The 19,455-nt window shown below is 45.9% G+C and overlaps 1 protein-coding gene across 1 annotated transcript; it reads left to right on the top strand.

Annotated features, from left to right (window-relative positions):
• Positions 1-2,426: 2,426 nt before the first annotated feature.
• Positions 2,427-5,499, top strand: LOC311240015 (cyclin-dependent kinase 5 activator 1-like; the record flags this gene model as incomplete). The annotated part of the gene is made up of 2 exons (XM_084328508.1): positions 2,427-2,945; positions 5,008-5,499. 2 exons carry the CDS (start codon positions 2,427-2,429, stop codon positions 5,497-5,499), a joined length of 1,011 nt encoding a protein of 336 aa, XP_084184634.1.
• Between the last annotated feature and the right edge of the window lie 13,956 nt (positions 5,500-19,455).

The following is a 19,455-nucleotide window of genomic DNA, read 5'->3' as shown; positions in this document are numbered from 1 at the left end:
TGAAAAGGCGTCCTTTCATTCCCGCAACAACCAACCCGAATGACTGCAGATGCCCGCAAAGCGGCGAGATTTATTTCCCCCTCTCTCTCGCAGGTTTGCTTAGCTAAGGGTTTATTAAACCCGCCGTCTATTTTGGGATTTCGTAGTAGCCATCTTTTGTGGCATCCCCCTTTTCTTTGTGTTTATGTTACTTTTTTAGCTCAATGTGTCGCGTTCTCTAGTTTGGAGCGAGGCTGGATCAGCAGCATCGTCGGGACAACTAAACGGGCATATTATTATTATAACAGCCGCGATAGCAAGCCTTTAGATTTTCACTTCTCAATGGAAGACATCTTATTACTCACAGCGAGTGTAGCACATTTCGCATCTGTCCAGCATCTGTATTGCCATCGGCGGGTGAGAGACTTTCACTACTCGTAAATGAAGATTTCAAACTGTGTGTATTGACTATTATTTGAGGGGAAACGGTATCATTTTGGCCTGTGTTGTTGTTCAGTGCATCTGGGCTTCGACAGAACCGTTCCACACACCCAGGACCCTGGACAGCACCGCGCACCACACGCTTGTTGTGCCAGCAACCGCCTTGTGGAGATCAACCATAACAGGTTGAAAACCGTCACATTTTGACCACGTTTGCCCAGTATAGCAAGGGGTCAAGGTGTGATTCTACATGGATTTGACAAGAAGACTCAATTGATTTGAAGGTAAGAAAGTGAAGACAATATTGTATTGCTGCATTAAGCATCCGTACCATTAGGTATGATGATGATGATGATGATAATAATAATAATAATACTAATAACAATTATTATTATTTATTATTATCAAAGGAAATAACCTAAACATGAAAATGGATTGATATCTTTCAGCAGCATTGGACATATATAGGCCTAGAATCACTTGCATTCGCATTAGATAGCCTATACCTTATTTTGCATGCATACCAATGGACTAAACCCGGTTTTGATTATTTATTATGCTAAATAATTGACCAAACAAGCTTCGATGGCAACACTATCTGGGAATCATTTTGATTTAGCTATCGCACGTCTATAGGCTAGGCTATAGGTCTGAGAATATAGCTTATTATCAGTTGATTTGTTTCTAAAACTAACGTGTATTGAGGGGGATGGTGTTTTCGTTCAAGGCTTCCATTTTGAAGCTAAGATGGATGCTTGCGCACATTTCTTTCTGTGGCTCTATCCTGGTCCCCTTATATAATAGTCATGAGAACATGCTAGAGTGGCGAGAGACCCATTTGCAATGACGTGATCTACAGACGATGGAAACATAAATGTAGCCTATACACTATGCAGAAGCAGTGGTATAGGATTTGACTGAAGACGATCTCAACAGAAAATAGAAACAGCCAGTATTTGAGCCAGGAGCAGTTGGTATGAGTCGTTCCTCCAAGGGTTTTAATTTTCTGGGACATAAAAACAACCCCCCATGTGTGACCCTTTGTGAGCATATATATATTGCAGGGATTGCTTGCTTTATTTTCCACTTCTGTAAGCTTAGGAATGCAGGAGCTGTACAGGAATGTCCTTACAGGCAATACTGATCATTTTAGATTAGCATATACTGTACCTCTCAGAAAAAGTAAATAAATAGTATATAATATACACACTTCATCATTTTAATCTTCTAATATGAATCCTGTAATGGAAATGATTAGGCTGACAAATCTTTTTTAAACCATATATTTCACGTGTTTTATAAATAGTACCTTGTACCATAGTACTTTAGTACCTTGTTTAATATTTGTTATGTATGTTGTAATCAACTGACATTTTGAATTGAATTGATTCACTCAAAACGTATAGTCTAACTCTTAATACATACAAATATAGATCCATTTGGGGAATTTCTGTGGAGCATTTAAGTCCTTGAGGATAATATTACTAAACAATGTTCACTTTTACATGTAAATGATCAAATACCATCAGGCCGCTAAACGATTAGCTGTTCAGGGGCCAAACAGAAAGCTGACTTTGCGTCATTGTAAATTATACAATTCAATGAATTCATCCACTGCAGTTGTTCTACAATGTAAATACAAATGTCAGAGTTACCCTTTACATTTAAATGGTCATACAATTTACATTCTTGTTTCTACTTTTAGATCATAAATAATTAGGTGACTCCACCAAGTCCTTCTCAGTGTTGCATCCGTGCATATTTCTTGTGTTTTACCACAGCATGTTACTGGTAAACAGTCTTTCTCACATCACTGTTCCTCCTCCTTTCTCACATGTACTGGTAAACAGTCTTTCTCACATCACTGTTCATCCTCTCTTCTCACAGGTTAGGCTTCCTCCTGACACCAGACATTTTGGTTCCTGATCAGTCAGAGAGCCTACCCCCCCTCACCCCTCCTCGTTACTCCTTTTGCTACACCCCCCCCCCCCCCCCCGCTAAGCATCATGGGTACAGTGTTGTCGCTGTCCCCCAGCTACCGCAAGGCGGCGCTGTTCGAGGACGGCCCAGCCACGGTAGGCCACTACACGGCCGTCCAGAACAGCAAGAACGCCAAGGACATGGCCGCCGCCAAGAGCCTAAAGCGGCCGTCCATCATCAGCGTGTTGCCATGGAAACGTATCGTGGCCGTGTCGGCCAAGAGGAAGGGCTCCAAGAAGTTGCCGTCGGACGGCGGCGGCGGCGGCGGGGGGAAAGGGAGCCCTGCGGACGGGCACACGGAGGCCACGGCCACCTCGGCCTCCAACACCCTGAAGCTGAAGAAGTCTCAGTCCTGTGCCAACCTGTCGTCCTTCGCCTCCGCCCAGGACCCCTCGGCCGCCACCACCACCACCACCGCCGCCCACCTGCCCACCTCCAAGACCCTGGCCAATGTGGCGGCTGTCGCAACCAAGAAGAACTCCCTGACGGGCTCCGGAATCCAGGCCTCCAATGTGGCCGGGACGCCCAAACGCGTCATTGTCCAGGTAGCGTGTTTGTGTTTTTACCTTTACTTTAGGTTTTGGTTATGTTTGGACTATTTCCTTTTTAAATCAGAGAAGGAATAGTAGCTGAATTAGTACTTTAACAACGTTGTGCCTTTATTTCTGTCTGTCCTTTCAACCATCCTGCCTTGCTTTGCTTCTTACCTCATTCCCTCCCTCTCGCCATCCATCCATCCATCCATTCATCTATCTATTCACATCTGCCTCCTTTCATCCATCCACCCATGCACACGTCCTCACCTCCCTTCGTCAATCCCTCCCTCCCTAACTCCCTCCCTAACCCCCTCCCTAACACCATCCCTAACTCCCTCCCTAACTCCCTCCCTAACTCCCTCCCTAACCCCCTCCCTAACACCATCCCTAACTCCCTCCCTAACTCCCTACCTAACTCCCTCCCTAACCCCATCCCTAACACCATCCCTAACTCCCTCCCTAACTCCCTACATAACTCCCTCCCTAACTCCCTCCCTAACTCCCTACCTAACTCCCTCCCTAACACCCTCCCTAACACCCTCCCTAACACCCTCCCTAACTCCCTCCCTAACACCCTCCCTAACTCCATCCGTCCACCCTACACCCTCCCCTCTCCACCCTACACCCTCTACTCTCCACCCTCTCCACCCTACACCCTCTCCTCTCCCCTCTCCACCCTACACCCTCTACTCTCCACCCTCTCCACCCTCTCCTCTCCACCCTCTCCACCCTACACCCTCCCCTCTCCACCCTACACCCTCTACTCTCCACCCTCTCCACCCTACACCCTCTCCTCTCCCCTCTCCACCCTACACCCTCTACTCTCCACCCTCTCCACCCTCTCCACCCTACACCCTCTCCTCTCCACCCTACACCCTCTCCTCTCCACCCTACACCCTTTCCTCTCCACCTCTCCACCCTACACCCTCTCCTCTCCACCCTACACCCACTCCTCTCCCCTCTCCACCCTCTACTCTCCACCCTCTCCACCCTCTCCACCCTACACCCTCTCCTCTCCACCCTCTCCTCTCCACCCTCTCCACCCTACACCCTCCCCTCTCCACCCTCTCCACCCTACACCCTCTCCTCTCCACCCTCTCCACCCTACACCCTTCCCTCTCCACCCTCTCCTCTCCACCCTCTCCACCCTACACCCTTCCCTCTCCACCCTCTCCTCTCCACCCTCTCCACCCTACACCCTCCCCTCTCCACCCTCCCCTCTCCACCCTCTCCTCTCCACCCTCTCCTCTCCACCCTCTCCACCCTACACCCTCCCCTCTCCACCCTCTCCTCTCCACCCTCTCCTCTCCACCCTCTCCACCCTACACCCTCCCCTCTCCACCCTGTCCTCTCCACCCTCTCCACCCTACACCCTCTCCTCTCCACCTCTCCACCCTCCCCTCTCCGCCCTACACCCTCCCCTCTCCGCCCTACACCCTCTCCTCTCCACCCTCTCCTCTCCACCCTACACCCTCTCCTCTCCACCCTCTCCTCTCCACCCTCTCCTCTCCACCTCTCCACCCTCTCCTCTCCACCCTCTCCACCCTCCCCTCTCCGCCCTACACCCTCCCCTCTCCGCCCTACACCCTCTCCTCTCCACCCTCTCCTCTCCACCCTACACCCTCTCCTCTCCACCCTCTCCTCTCCACCCTCTCCTCTCCACCTCTCCACCCTCCCCTCTCCGCCCTACACCCTCTCCTCTCCACCCTCTCCTCTCCACCCTACACCCTCTCCTCTCCACCCTCTCCTCTCCACCCTACACCCTCTCCTCTCCACCCTCTCCTCTCCACCCCTCTCCTCTCCACCCTCTCCACCCTACACCCTCTCCTCTCCACCCTCTCCTCTCCACCCTCTCCTCTCCACCCTCTCCACCCTACACCCTCTCCTCTCCACCCTCTCCTCTCCACCCTCTCCTCTCCACCCTCCCCTCTCCACCCTGTCCTCTCCACCCTCTCCTCTCCACCCTACACCCTCTCCTCTCCACCTCTCCACCCTCCCCTCTCCACCCTCCCCTCTCCGCCCTACACCCTCCCCTCTCCGCCCCCCCCCCCCCCCCCCCCCCCGCCCCCAGGCCTCCACCAGTGAGCTCATGCGCAGCCTGGGAGAGTTCCTGTGCCGCCGGTGCTACCGCCTGAAGCGCCTGTCCCCCACGGACCCGGTGCTGTGGCTGCGCAGCGTGGACCGCTCCCTGCTGCTCCAGGGCTGGCAGGACCAGGGCTTCATCACGCCGGCCAACGTGGTCTTCCTCTACATGCTGTGCCGCGACGTGGTCTCCGCCGAGGTGGCGTCGGAGCGCGAGCTGCAGGCCGCGCTGCTCACCTGCCTCTACCTGTCCTACTCCTACATGGGCAACGAGATCTCCTACCCGCTCAAGCCCTTCCTGGTGGAGGCGGAGAAGGAGGCCTTCTGGGACCGCTGCCTGGAGATCATCGACCGCATGAGCGGCAAGATGCTCCAGATCAACACCGACCCGCACTACTTCACCCAGGTGTTCGCCGACCTGAAGAACGAGAGCAAGAAGGAGGAGGAGAAGACCAGGCTGCTCATAGGCCTGGACCGATGAGAGCGACCCCGGAAAGGGGGGGGGGGGGCGGCTGGCGGGATGGGTGGGAGGATCCATGTAGGGTATGGATGGATGGATGCCTGGATGGATAGATGGATGGATGAGTGGAGCAGGGCTGTTGTCTGGTGCTTCTATAACAATGAATCCAATTCCATTTTGTTAGGCTATTTGTGAAACACTCTACGTCGCAGCAGTTAACAACCATTCGGTCTGAACAATGGAGCACTTAAACACAGACAGACGCGCAGACGGAGGTACCTGCTGATCTCAAGTGTCCTGAGGCAGCTTTTAAAACCGGGGGGATCCGTGTCCAGAGCGTTTTTTTGATAACAACAGCCCTTCTTCTCTGCCCCCCTTTATCTCCTTCCCTCCATCCAGCCACCTTATCTAATAAGATGATATCAGATTCTGTTTCTGGAGAGTGATGCGTTTCACAATAAAGACAGAGGAGAGTGTTAGTAGAAAAGACATTTGACCCACTCAGAATGCAATAACAACAGCAGGCTTTGGGGAAAAGATACTATCATCACTATTTAGCTGTGTTGCCTGGAGCCAGGGTATACACCTCCAGCTAACCTGGTTCTGTGACCTCATTACATAAACAGTATCTAGTATTTTTCTATTAATAGTCTTTGAATGAAGAGAAAGGAGGCTGGAAGCGCCTGGGCAACGCCGCTGTGACCTGCGCTGTGTATATATTTACCAGGAGTATAATGAACATGAAAATATAGAATATCAAGAAGGCAGAAGAGGAGCAAATAAAGAACCCTGAGAGAGTGTGAGAGGATCCGGGCATTTTTGGGTTCCTCCACAGGCCGGGATCCCAAATGGTCTCTGGTGGGGTGTCCCCACTTGACTAAATGTGTGTTTCAATGTGACTGGGTACCAGGGTGATAATAATTGACTCAGTTCGGGTGCCATGCTGGAAACGTTTAAGAACCCCTTTTTATATGGGGGGGGGGGGGGGGGGGGGGGGGCATATGTCAGTTTAGTAGAGAAATATATCAAACCACATGGCAGAAGATCACGTCATTCTACCAAAATCTGCACATAATCCTCACGTGTATTGCCAACGCCCCTTTCCTTGTCCCTGTTAACCTGCCCAAGCCTATTGCACTTCTACAACACTGGCTTTGGGAAGCACTGATTAAATCTCACAAAAAAAAAAAAAAATATATATATATATATATATATTTAGAAGGTAGTTTTGACTCAAGCTAGTTTTGGATCATGTACAAAGAAGACCACTTTGATACGGGATTCCGTTTGTGATGGTAGTGTGAAGAAAATGAATCCTTTGGGCACTGATTTAGAATCGGTTGATAAAAGCATAAATAGAGGCCTTTCACAGAATGTTTAGAACGCCAATTTGTACTTCACGTTGGAAGAAACAACAGTTGCGCGCTATGTGCAAAACAATGGTTGCTACGTGTTGATATATGACAAATATATCACCAAAAAGTTAACAATTGGTGTTTTATTACTTGATCTTGTAAGCAGGTTACAGTGGAACAGTGTTTTACCTGCTCTACCACTGCACACAAATTGTCTTCTGAAAGTGATTAGCAATGGTTACAGGCAGCCATGCTGGAGGAAATACAACTACATACACATTCCGTGCAAGGCCTCTATTGTTTATCTTTTAGTTTTTGGTCGAAAAATGCAATACTGACCCCAGGCCAGCGTTTAAGATAGGAGGTACTCAATTTGATTCCCTTGCACTTTCCCCTACAGTACATCATGTTGCTGTCACAAGAAATCATAGGAAAACATTACACTATAGTCAACCCAGAGAAAGAAAGAAAGAAAGACAAGACATTTTTGTTTTGAAACAAAATGAAAATAAGATCTAAGAACTAGCCCAAACATCCACATCAACTTGCAGTATCATAGAGAGTAAAACTTTCCCCACTCAGTATTCTTTAAATGTTCTGTTTTAAAACATTGTGCCGAGTTCATATCTTGAGTTGAACTCGCCTATGAAAAGTGGGTCGAGTTGTGCTTTTAGACACACGAAAGGCCACACTTCCAACCTCTGGGCCTTAGAGTTAGTTGAGTGTGAGATCTCGTGACACAAATGGCTGTGTGAAAGAAATCTATTCCAACAAGAGAGAGAAACATTATTTTGGTTCGTCTGAGTACATGAATATGGCTGTCCGAGCGGGCAGGCACATGTGCTGTAACTGCTGATGTGTCTCCCGTCAGCCGGTGCGTTCCCTCGTTGCGTTGCTGTCGACACTCGACTCGGGGGACTACTGTTGTCGTAGTTTTTTTTTTTTTTTTTTTTTACTTCGACCCACCTCATATCTTTCCCACAGAGGCTTGGAACCATCTGGTCCAATCCGGTTCCGTCCAGTCGTGGTCCGGTCTGACCCGGCCCAGTAATTCCATCCTATAGAGACTCCACTGGTCCCGCTGATCCGATGGCTTATTCATTCAACGGGTTGTGTTGACATGCATGCATGCTTCTATAGGTTCCCTCGCATGCTGCTTTGTGTTGTGGGCCACACACCGCACCACACATCCTGGAAGAAGACACTGAGCGGCAGCTACACTGAACTACTTTAAAAGCTAGACTCAGCGACGTGACGTCACAGGGCCGGCATCACCGTTGGATGGAAGCCTTCTCGTTCCTGCAAGCTCAGCTTGTTGGCGCCGGGAGTCTCTAATAACGCGGGGGACGGTCAAGTAGCCTACAAGTGTAGCCGTGGCTGAGGTATCACTTCTCACACGCTCGCTGCACTGTGGCTCCGCCCCCCAGAGGCACTGGGAAATCCTGCAGTGTCAATGCCGAGTGTGGGAGGACCACTACACAGTGGCTATCACTGTAGATATCACTGTCTGTGGAGTAGGCTGTGACTCATAGAGGCGGTTACCCTATCGCTACAGTGGAACAGATGCATGACAAAAGAAATTACTCTTCACGCACTGCGATCCAAATAGAATTCTACCAGATTTGGTGCTGGTAGTTTGTTTCTGTTGTTGTTGTTTTTTCCGGTTCTGGCGCAGCTCAGAGATGGTCATTTTACTAGCCTGCAGTTTTTTAAGACTGGGCTACTTAGAACGGGGCCTAATGTGGATGTTTCTACTGGGCTACTTAGAACGGGGCCTAATGTGGATGTTTCTGGAGGTGGCAGCCACACGGCCCTTCCGGGGGTGGCACCCTGAGAAACGTTTCAGTTTCACCCTCTTGTTCATTAGCATGCAACGACATCCCTGTGTGTCCCCCACATGGTTTATGATGTCATATCACTTAGTCCCACCTTTAACCGATGAATTGTCTTCAGTTTTAGAGGGGGGAAATAAATAAAACGGCCCCTCAAAGGGGCCGCAGATCTTGTGCCATATCGTTCAGAGGATTTCACCTTTTTTCTTTTTATGGAAAACAAAAAAAGAGCAGACGCTATTAGTCTCTCTGATCACGCTGAACACAAAAGACTTCGAAGCAAGTCACGTATTCGCTTTTCATTACGTTGTTATATCATGTGTCAGAGGTGACTGAAAGAGGGACATGTTGACTTGTATGGCCAAATGAACCATATAGGAGGCATGTTAAGAACTCTTTATTGTATAGATATCAATCAGCCGGGCTGCAGTACGCACTGCACTGTCAAGAAATGTAGCCTTGAAACCAGACTTAAACCTCACAAGACAAATATGCACATGAAGAAATTAATCCCGTCGCCGCAGAGTTTGTTTACAAAGTTCCTCCTCGTTGGTGTCGTCGGTGAGTTGAACGGTAGATGCGTTGCTTACGTAGTCCAATCGATCGTCGATGATGATGTTGCTCTAAATTCATTTGTTTCGAGGATTATTGGGTTGTATTTCGGCCTGTGCGTAGCCGTGTGGCTGTGCAGGCCAATGCACGATCAGGGGCAGGGGCATATGGTACAGGAAACGGGGGCCCTGCAGCACGTCGGTGCCTCTGTGCACGTCGCTGTATTCTCCTCCCTGTGGCTCTTTGCCCCTGAAGGTGAGTGATTCGGTGGAACCCCAGTTTCCTGAGTACTTCCCACAGCAGTTCCCGGGTTACTGTGTCGAAGGCCTTGGACAGATCAATGAACGCTATAGGTACAGGTCTCTGCAGTGTTCTTTGCCTTTTCCTGTACCTGTCTAACAACAAAGATCATGTCTGCAGTGCTTCAATCACGCCTGAAGCCACGCTCGGAATTCAAACAGGATATCTTCTGTTACAAGGGTTGCTAGGGGCAGAGTAGCATGCTCCATGCTAAGCACTTTCCCGGGCCACTGATTGGAGGGTGATGCCTCTGCTGCTACTGCAGTCGGCTTTGTCACCTTTGCGCTTATAGATTGTGATGATGTTAGCATCCTTCCAATCTAGGGAGTAGACGAGCAGCTTTAACCCCGAATGGCGAATGAAAAAAGTCTGTTTGAATGCTTTCACATCTCAGAACGAAGGCCACACATGTGCGTCGAGTCACAGTTAAATACACTGGACGTTAGATATTTTCAGGTCATGTACAGCATTCACAGTCCACGTTATTTGGATTGACTCTACAGCCACAAGTGTCTTGGCTGCTCAACACAAATCTCAAAACGGACCGACGTGGTTCTTCTAAAGACTTCAGTTATTCAGAAGAATTTAATTATTGATTTTTGTTTGCTACCATTAATCCTGATGGAGAGTGGTGTGCTGTGATGGTATTGAGCGTCACTGCCCTTACAAAAAAAGTATCATGGTAGTTTGATCAGTCATTTCAGTTGCATCATTGTACCGGCCACTGTATCATTTACCCTGATACTGCGATGGTAAAGGATATGTATCGCCATGGTACCAACTTTGTACTTAAATTACAACATGGTACAATTCAATTGGAACCATGATACCAAGGGTAATATGGTATTTCCATCATTCCTTGGTTACTACCATCATGGCAGTGAATGATAGAAAATGATAGAAATAGCATACTTTTTTGAAAATCCCACGGTACTTTTGTGTACACGTACACCAGTGTAGCAGCCTCTGAAGCAGCATCATACGACACTAAGAGTTCTCCGCCGAATCCACCATCTTGTAGTCGGAGCGGCAGTTCCTCTGGGAAGGGTGACTCACCCTTGTCTATTCACTGGCAGGGGGAGCATTCATATACAGTCACCATACAACAAGAAGCCCCTTCTCTCCACTGACTATCTCCTGCATTTACCACGTGGTTGAACTGGACCAAAACGAGTTTGTGTCGTCGAAGCAGTTGAAAGGCAACTCCAATTTGGGGACGGTTTATATGTAGAGAGACATATTGTGGGATGTGTGTTTGGTGGTTTCTATCGAGTTCTATTCACCATCTTTATCATCTTGGGATTGCCACGATGAGAGAATACACACACACACACACTTTGATATTCAGCTGATGAATGCACACACGCTTTGATATTCAGCTGATGAATGCACACACGCTTTGATATTCAGCTGATGAATGCACAAAGCTATGTGGAGGCACGAGTGGATATTTTGGGCGGGGGTTGGAAATATGAAAGGACATACTAACCTGTTCTGTGAAGCGAAATAACTGAAGTTTCCCTCTGAACTCCCTCTGTTGTGGCTGCTACTCACTCCAGCCCTTTGAGCCACACAGGGACATCAACGCACCAAGAGACCAAGAAGTGAGGAACGGACACGACCAGTTCTGGAACTCTGAGGGGGAGGAGGGTGTCGGGAGCCTTCTCCTATTCATCCTCATCGTTCATTAACACATAATTACGTGCCATATTTGATCTTGCAAAACACATACAAGATAAAAAAAACAAAAAGATATATATATATATATATATATATATATATATATATATATATATATATATATATATATATATATATATATATATATATATATATATATATATATATTGTGTGTAACATATGAAGCTGATGACGAAGTTATTTCAAAATGTCCCTCCTTTTCATTTGTGAAGAATATTGTGTAAAGAAAAGAAAAAAGAAAAAGACACTTTGTTGAACAAAAAGTCACGACTATTAGTGTCACTTAGGCTGTAGTCTGTGACTCTGTGGGTGTATGACTATGTACTGTATGTGAGAAGTGAAAAGACTTTGATCAACTTTATATAAAAACATTTGCAAGCATGTTGTCCCGACCCTTCAGATTATTCTCTCATATATTGAAATCGACACCTGAGCCAGCACATCACCAGGGTTATCAAGTGGGCACCTCCCTTCCCTGGTGTTTCGTCAAGTTAAGCCCACGACACCTTTGGAAGGTTCAGGAGCTAGTTCCAGTGTCCCAGAACCACCCCCCTCCATACTAACTCCCACGTTTTCCATGATATCCACACGCCAAACTTCCCTGTTATCCAATGTCAAATATTAAATTCCTGATTCCTACAATTCACACATGAAAGAGCAACAACAGAGAGGAAAAGGAATACTCTTACCCTTTGTTTACTTTGGCCCCCAGCTGACATTAGAATATATCTAAACTATCTTCTAAACACACACCAGTCCCAGCCGTGCAGCGTCACTGATGCCTACAACCTCTCTGCCAACAATGCTACTTCAAAATCTACATGTTAACAAGTACAGCATCAACATTGCCAATTTCAACAGACCCAGGCATTGACAATGGTGTTATATAACAATGCACCATATTAAACTGGACTTTGAAGAAGAAGATTAAAAGATTAAAGATTAAACTTTGAAGAAGTCTTTATTCATTGCACACATTGACAATATCGTCATGCAGTGAGTCAGTGACACACACATGCGATGGGCTGCAATTTCTTTTTCACCCAATATGACCCATAATGGCTGCCAAACAGCAATAACAACTTCACCAAACCCAGAAACTGTTGACGTAATGAAACAATGCAGAAAATACTGATATAAAATATGCTGGGTACACCCACAGCACCCCCTCACACAGTACCCCTGGGGGACCATGGACCACACTTTGAACACCCCAATTGTACAATTGCTCCAGATGAATTGAAAATGGGGGACCCTGATGTAAACAAGACGAAAGTCTTTCTCTGGTCTGCATCCCCTTAACAATTGTGTGTATTGAGCTGTACTGTATTTTACCCATTCTGCAATCTGTTAATAAAGTTTTCAATCAATCAATCAATCAATCAATCAATCAATCACAATAAGCCTGCAGAGGCAGTACCAAGTCTGACCACAACAGGGCAGCAACGAGCTGATTTGCAGTGGCTTTGCAGCTAGGTTAATCAAGTACAATTAATTTAGACTGCAGTTGAGGACATACTTACACAGACCCATACCCAGTGGCGGTTCTAGACCCTTTTTAATGTAATATTAGCCCCCCTAAGATTAAAAAATAATAATAATAAAAACTTTTTTTGTAATTACATTTTTTAATGTTTTATTCTTGTTTTATTATTCTTGTTTTATTATTATTATTATTATTATTATTATTATTATTATTATTATTATTATTATTATTATTATTATTATTATTATTATTATTATTATTATTATTATTATTATTATTATTATTATTATTATTATTATTATTATTATTATTATTATTATTATTATTATTATTACAGACATGGATTGCCGGTAGTAGCCTGTTGACCTCATTGGTCAACTATAATTTTTTTTTTTTAAATTCAAAGACGTTGGTAATGTCAAGTCCCAGTCCGACATTCAACACAAGACGTGGAAGCAGATGTAGCTAGCTACCTACTGTAACTAGTTTAGTAATAGTGCATTTGCCAGTGCTGATGGGCAACAAGACAAGTATGTTGAAACGTTAGCTAGCACTATATAAAATTACTGACTATTCTGACAGAGAACGTTGTCAAATTGGTCATTAGTTCCATGGTGTTGGTGTAATCATTGGTGCGTTGCTCATGGGACGGGGTTGCACGCTGGGCAACCAAGCTTTTGTGAGCAGAAGCGCGTGCACGCACATGCACGGATGTGCGCGCGCGCATGCACGCAAGAACGCGCTGCACTCGACTCGTCGCGTGTACCTGGCTATCTTTAAGCATAACAATTCATGGCAATCACATTCACAGGTTTGGTGTGAACGGTGCTCTGCCTGAGTCAGACCATCGTTCACACCAAACCTGAGGAATGCGCTGCACTCGACTGATGCGCCAACTCGCCAAGTACCCACCTGGCTACCTTGCATAACAATAGCTCAGGTCGTCAAGTGTGTTCAAATACGTTCTCAGATACATTCACACAAAACTTGTGAATGAAATGTGTTACATTCCATTCGTAGAGGCAATTAGGCATTGTCTTTAGCCTGTGCAAACGCGAGGGAAAATTAATGCGCATGCGCGCGTGCACGTGGCGTCATTAAAACACCGTGCAGCCAGTCAGCCAATCAGCAACGCATGCCTGGGTGTAATAATAGTGTCAAAGAACATTAGCTAATGTTAGCTACCTGATGCTATTCGCTAGTTAGCCTGTTAATCTGTAGACCGTTTTCGCCTAAAGGTACATGCCTAAGTAAATGGAAGATTGCTCTACTTCTGCAAGGTCAATTTGCATGTTCTTGGTATCTAGGAACATCTAGGGACCTGGGGGTATGTATTTCCAGTGTCAGAAATATTGTGTCTGAGTAAATTGTAATGAATAAATTAATTATGATTAATTATGATTTATGATTTTTGCATCTTTGATCACGTTAAATCTGCGGGGCACGAGAAAATGCTCACTGAGCTCATTCACCACCTTATTGAGATCATGTGTACAAAAAATCTAAGCAAATGAACCGCGGGAAGATGATTAAACAGAAGGATTTGTAGATACAGTAATTAATGATAATCGACTTTAATTATAAATTCATTTTTTTTTTTTTATAAATTTCTTTATTACAGGAAAAGTAATTTGTACATTTACAATTGACAACAACATCATTCATTTTCCATCTTTTTTTCTTTTCTTTCCCTTTCATTTCCCCTTCCCCTCCCTCATACCCACCCCACCCCCCCCACACCGGAGTTGTTGAAAACACATCTGCAAAACATCCAAACATACAGCATAGATGCTACTGGGAAAGAAAAACAATAATAATATCAATCAGACCCATCTGTATTATGCACAAACATTTAGATAAAAAGAAGTAAAGAAGGAACTGAAAACACAGAAAGAAAACTCTCTAGCACGGCTGTGGCTGTGGAAGAAAGTCATCAATGAGATTAATTCCCTCTTTCCCTCACCCCTGTCTATAGTATTGTGGTAATTATTGGGTAGTTTGACCTTCTGCAGCTGCGTCTCCCGTTCCCCTCTCCCTCCCCCACCCCCAGTAACCCACCCAGCCCCCGGGGGTCTCATTCACACCCATACACTCCATTCTAATGGACAAGCTAAAAGCAATTGGTTTTGATAGCCTATCAGTGAGCTGGATGCAATCCTACCTGGAGGGGAGAGAACAGATGGTAGAGGTAAACGGTACTCTATCCCCCCCCCTCACAGTGAGCTGTGGTGTTCCACAAGGAAGCATACTAGGACCGCTACTCTTCCTAATTTATGCAAATGACATGTCGTCAGCCTGTGACTGCAACTTGTTCCTGTTTGCGGACGACTCAGCCCTGCTGGTCTCTGACAAGAACAAATTGCAGGTTGAAAAAACCCTCAGCACGGAACTAGGCAAAATCTGCATATGGCTCGCTGATAACAAACTATCATTACACATGGGCAAAACAGAGTCCATTCTCTTCGGTTCAAATAACAAACTCAGCAAGACCGACGGATTCTCAGTTACAGTGGGTGACAATATTGTCACAAGGAAAGACGAAATTACCTACCTGGGTTCCATCCTAGAGGCAAATCTTTCCTGTGACAAAATGGCATCCAATGTAATAAAAAAAGTCAACCAACGAACTAGATTCTTGTACCGGATCTCCTCTCTGGTAAACAAGAATACCCTGAAGACTCTGGCAGGAGCACTCATTCAAGGGTACTATGACTATGCGTGCACCTCATGGTACCAAAGCACCTCAAAGGCGCTTAAAACAAAATTACAAACATCACAAAACAAACTGGTCAGACTACTACTTGACCTGAACCCCAGAACCCACCTCACCCCTGCCCACTTTGCCAACCTAGGATGGCTTAGAGTAGACGACAGAGTACAGCAACTTGCAATGGGCCTGGTCTACAAGATACACTATACGACCGGGGTGCCCATGTACATGTCAAAATACTTCCCAAAGGTCAGTGAATACCACAACCACTACACCAGAGGAAGCTCAACAAATCATGTTAAACCCAGATTCGGCTCAAACAAGGGACTAAACACGTTTCGCAATTATGCCACAACAATGTGGAACGCCCTACCCAAAGCTGTAAAGGAATGTGAATCCCTGCCCACATTCAAAACCGCCCTTAAAGAGCACCTACGGGAGGCTGCAATTCGAAACTGGCCACCGTAAATGCCCAAAACCCCCACCACCTCCTAATAGACAGTCTCCTCCCCACCGCATGTATATATTCCCTCCCCGCCGTATGTATATTTCCCTCCCACCCACCCACCCCCTCCTAATGTACAGTCCCCTCCCCATCATATGTATATACTCTGTCAGGATCTAGGGGTAACAGTACTGTATATTTGAATACCGCCTATGTCACAAATGTATCAGTACTAAATACCTATATGTCCCTATGCCATAAATGTCATGTATGTTGTGTATGTCATAAATGTCTATATGAATTGAAAATGGGGGACCCTGATGGAAACAAGACAAACGTCTTTCTCAGGTCTGCATCCCCTTAACAATTGTATGTATTGAGCCGTACTGTATTGTACCCATTCTGCAATCTGTTAAAAAAAGTTTTCATTCATTCATTCATACATACCAGGACAGGGAGGGGGGGGGGGGGGGGGGGGATTAGAAAATAGGAATAAAATAATAATACAAAATAAGGAAGTGCAGTTAGAGGTGTAAAGCTCTATCCTTTCTAAGTCTCTTCATTGATAGTCAGGGTATCGATGTGTTGCAGAAATGGTTGCCAGGTCACATGGAATGTTTCAAGGGAGCCCTTTAGGGAGAATCTGATTAGCTCAAGCTTAACGCAATGTAGTATCTCATGTATCCATCTGTTGTGAGTAGGGGATAAATTCATATTTGACCTTGAACTTGACCGTGACCTTATTATGGCCAAATCATAAATCTATGGATAGGGAAATAGCTCCTCTTTCCAATGGCAGGGTTGAATCTGGATTTAGTCATTTCTTGCGTTTTTTACGATAATTAGCATTTTCCGATAAATTTGTATTTCCGATAAAACATAATATAAAACATCTGTAAAAATGAAAATATACACTTTGACTACTGTTTTTGATAGGGTTATGGTCTTTACTCTTGCCTACAAAAAAAAATATTTAAAAACATTGACCTCTTAACATCCAAGGGCCCACATGTGGACGATTCTTTGCCGACCTCTAGTGGCTCGGGTGTGCATTTCTTTTAATACAATATATAGATAGAATTAAATCCCTATTTGTTGCCTGTCGATTGCCCTTTCAGATGACAAAATCCGTTCAGCGGTTCTCGAGTTACATGCCGATATGTGAGGCGTGCCCCAAAGTACGCAAAAGTACACATTACCACCCCCGACTCCCGGGGCTCTAGCTCCGTCAATCATTTGGCGATCTCGAGAATCTTTGCACAGGGTTGTAGCCAATGAGTGTGGGTTTCCAATGATACCCCATGATATGATAATTGGGGATCTAATACGGTCTCTATTGATCGATCTATGATAAAGAAAAGCAGGGTCCCCCTATAGGGGGAACTTAAGGCTTAACAGGTTAGCTATCAAGCTAGTTCAGCTAATGTTAGCTAGCTAGCCCAGCTAATCTGCTTGCTACAAAGGCTTATTGCTGCCATGCAAAATGAAAAAAATATGTCGTGGCCTCAAAATAGTATTTTGTTACCTCAAAATGTATTTAGTTACCTCAAATTAATCAATTTTGGGCCTCAAAATAATATTTTGTGGCTTCAAAATAGAAAAATATTTTGTGGCCTCAAAATAGTTACCTCAAGAATTTTGTTCCCTCAAATTAATCAATTTGAGGCCTCAAAATTATATTTTGTGGCCTCAAAATAGTATTTTGTTCCCTCGTGATTTGAACAAACCTTCACTCACTGGAAATATCTTTTTCCCATAGATGGATACAGAGGCGGACTGGGACACAAATTCAGCCCGGGACATTCAGACCAGCCCACACACCGGCCCACGCACCGGCCCACGCACCGGCCCACGCACCGGCCCTGAAACCGGCCCACACAACGGCCGTTATGAAACACTCGTCCAGTATTCACAACCCAAGGCTGTGGTGTTGTGGAATATATTATCATGTCATTATGGATCTGAGAGATATCGTTCTATCATTTATCAGACTTCTTCTTCTTTCGTGTAACGTCAGAGGTCCAACTCCGTATCTTGTAGCCATGCCCTTAACTCTGGTCCCACATCAAAGAGGCTGGCTTCCGAGGGTGGTTTGTATAGGGGGCAGATGGTCAGGATGTGGTCAACAGTCTGCTCAGGGTCTCCACACTCACATGCAGCGCTGTCTGCCAGGCCCCACATTTATCAGACTGATACATTGAGATCAGCGTAAGGTGTGTGTCTCTCTTTAAGAGACACACACGATAGCCAGCCAAAACAATATTGTTATGAACCATGTTTGCCTTTTCAGTATCCTTGCAAGGGTGTATTAAACTATGCTATATAGGCCACAAGTCACATAGTTTGTGGGAACCGCTCTGTTTCCTTGTAAGACAGCCATAACAGTCATTTTAACCAACCCTCCTGGTGATTTTCCAGCTCCTTCTACGTCATATGCATGTATCAACTGTGTTTTCAAACGAGACTTCTGTCTCACTTTGCGGTCAGCCATTGTTTACGCGTGTTCGAATCCAGCTCTCCACATTGTTTTCAGTTTAGCTGGTCGTCCGCAGTAATACACATTGGCCGTATTACGGGGAGGGAAACTGAAGGGTGGGGATCGGGCGTTGTGGACAGCGACTCCTACAGGTCAAGTCAAGTCAAGAGTTTTAATTGTCACGGCATACAAGTATACAATGAAATGCGGGTGGTCTTGCCCGCAACGATGTGCAATACAGTGGTACAACATATAATAGAATCCAATAAAAAAACAACATTGTGCAATAAACAGGTAACAGGTAACATGGTGTGACATCTCGGTATCTGTACATAGTTATTTACAGAGCATATATATAGGACATGCTAGGTAGCTTTGGTAGTGCAATACACTGTTCCTGTTATTCTAATTTAAAGTGGCCTTTCCTTTTGGCCATAAGTGTGCGTGTGTGCGGCATGAGTGTGTGCCCGCTCATGTTAAAGTGTTAAGTGGCTGCTAGTGTGTGAGCGTGCACAGCGTGCGTGTCGTGTGTGTGTTCATGTGTGCTTGTGTGTGGATAGTTCAGTGTTCTGTGGCATTCAATGTTCATTGTTCAGGGCTCTGATGGCCTGGGGGAAGAAGCTGAGCCTAAGCCGCTCTGTCCTAGTAGCTGGGGTTCGCAGGCGTCTGCCTGACCTCAGCAGCTGGAACAGGCTGTTATTGGGGTGGTGAGGGTCTTTCATTATCCTGCAGGCTCTGGATTTGCACCTCTTGTTGTATAGAACCTGCAGGGGAGGTAGTGCAATACCCGTGGTACGCTCGGCTGAGCGCACCACTCTCTGTAGGGCCTTCTTGTCCTGTGCCGTGCTGTTTCCATACCAGGCAGTGATGTTTCCGGTCAAGATGCTCTCTAATGCTCCTGAGTAGAAGGACTGGAGTATCTTCCCCGATACTCTGAACTTCCTTAACTGTCTCAGGTGGTAGAGGCGCTGTTTCGCCTTCTTTACTACTGTGTCTATGTGTGTTGACCATGTCAGATCCTCTGAGATGTGGACCCCCAGGTACTTAAAGCTGCTCACCCTGTCCACGGTAGCCCCGTTATTCATCAGTGGTGTGTGTGTCTCCTGCTGTCCTCTCCTAT

This window comes from Notolepis coatsorum (genome assembly GCF_963971535.1).
Source record: "Notolepis coatsorum genome assembly, chromosome: 14".
In the NCBI taxonomy this organism is placed as follows: domain Eukaryota; kingdom Metazoa; phylum Chordata; class Actinopteri; order Aulopiformes; family Paralepididae; genus Notolepis; species Notolepis coatsorum.
Note: the sequence above shows the minus strand (reverse complement) of the source record. Positions and strands in the feature narration are given on the sequence as shown.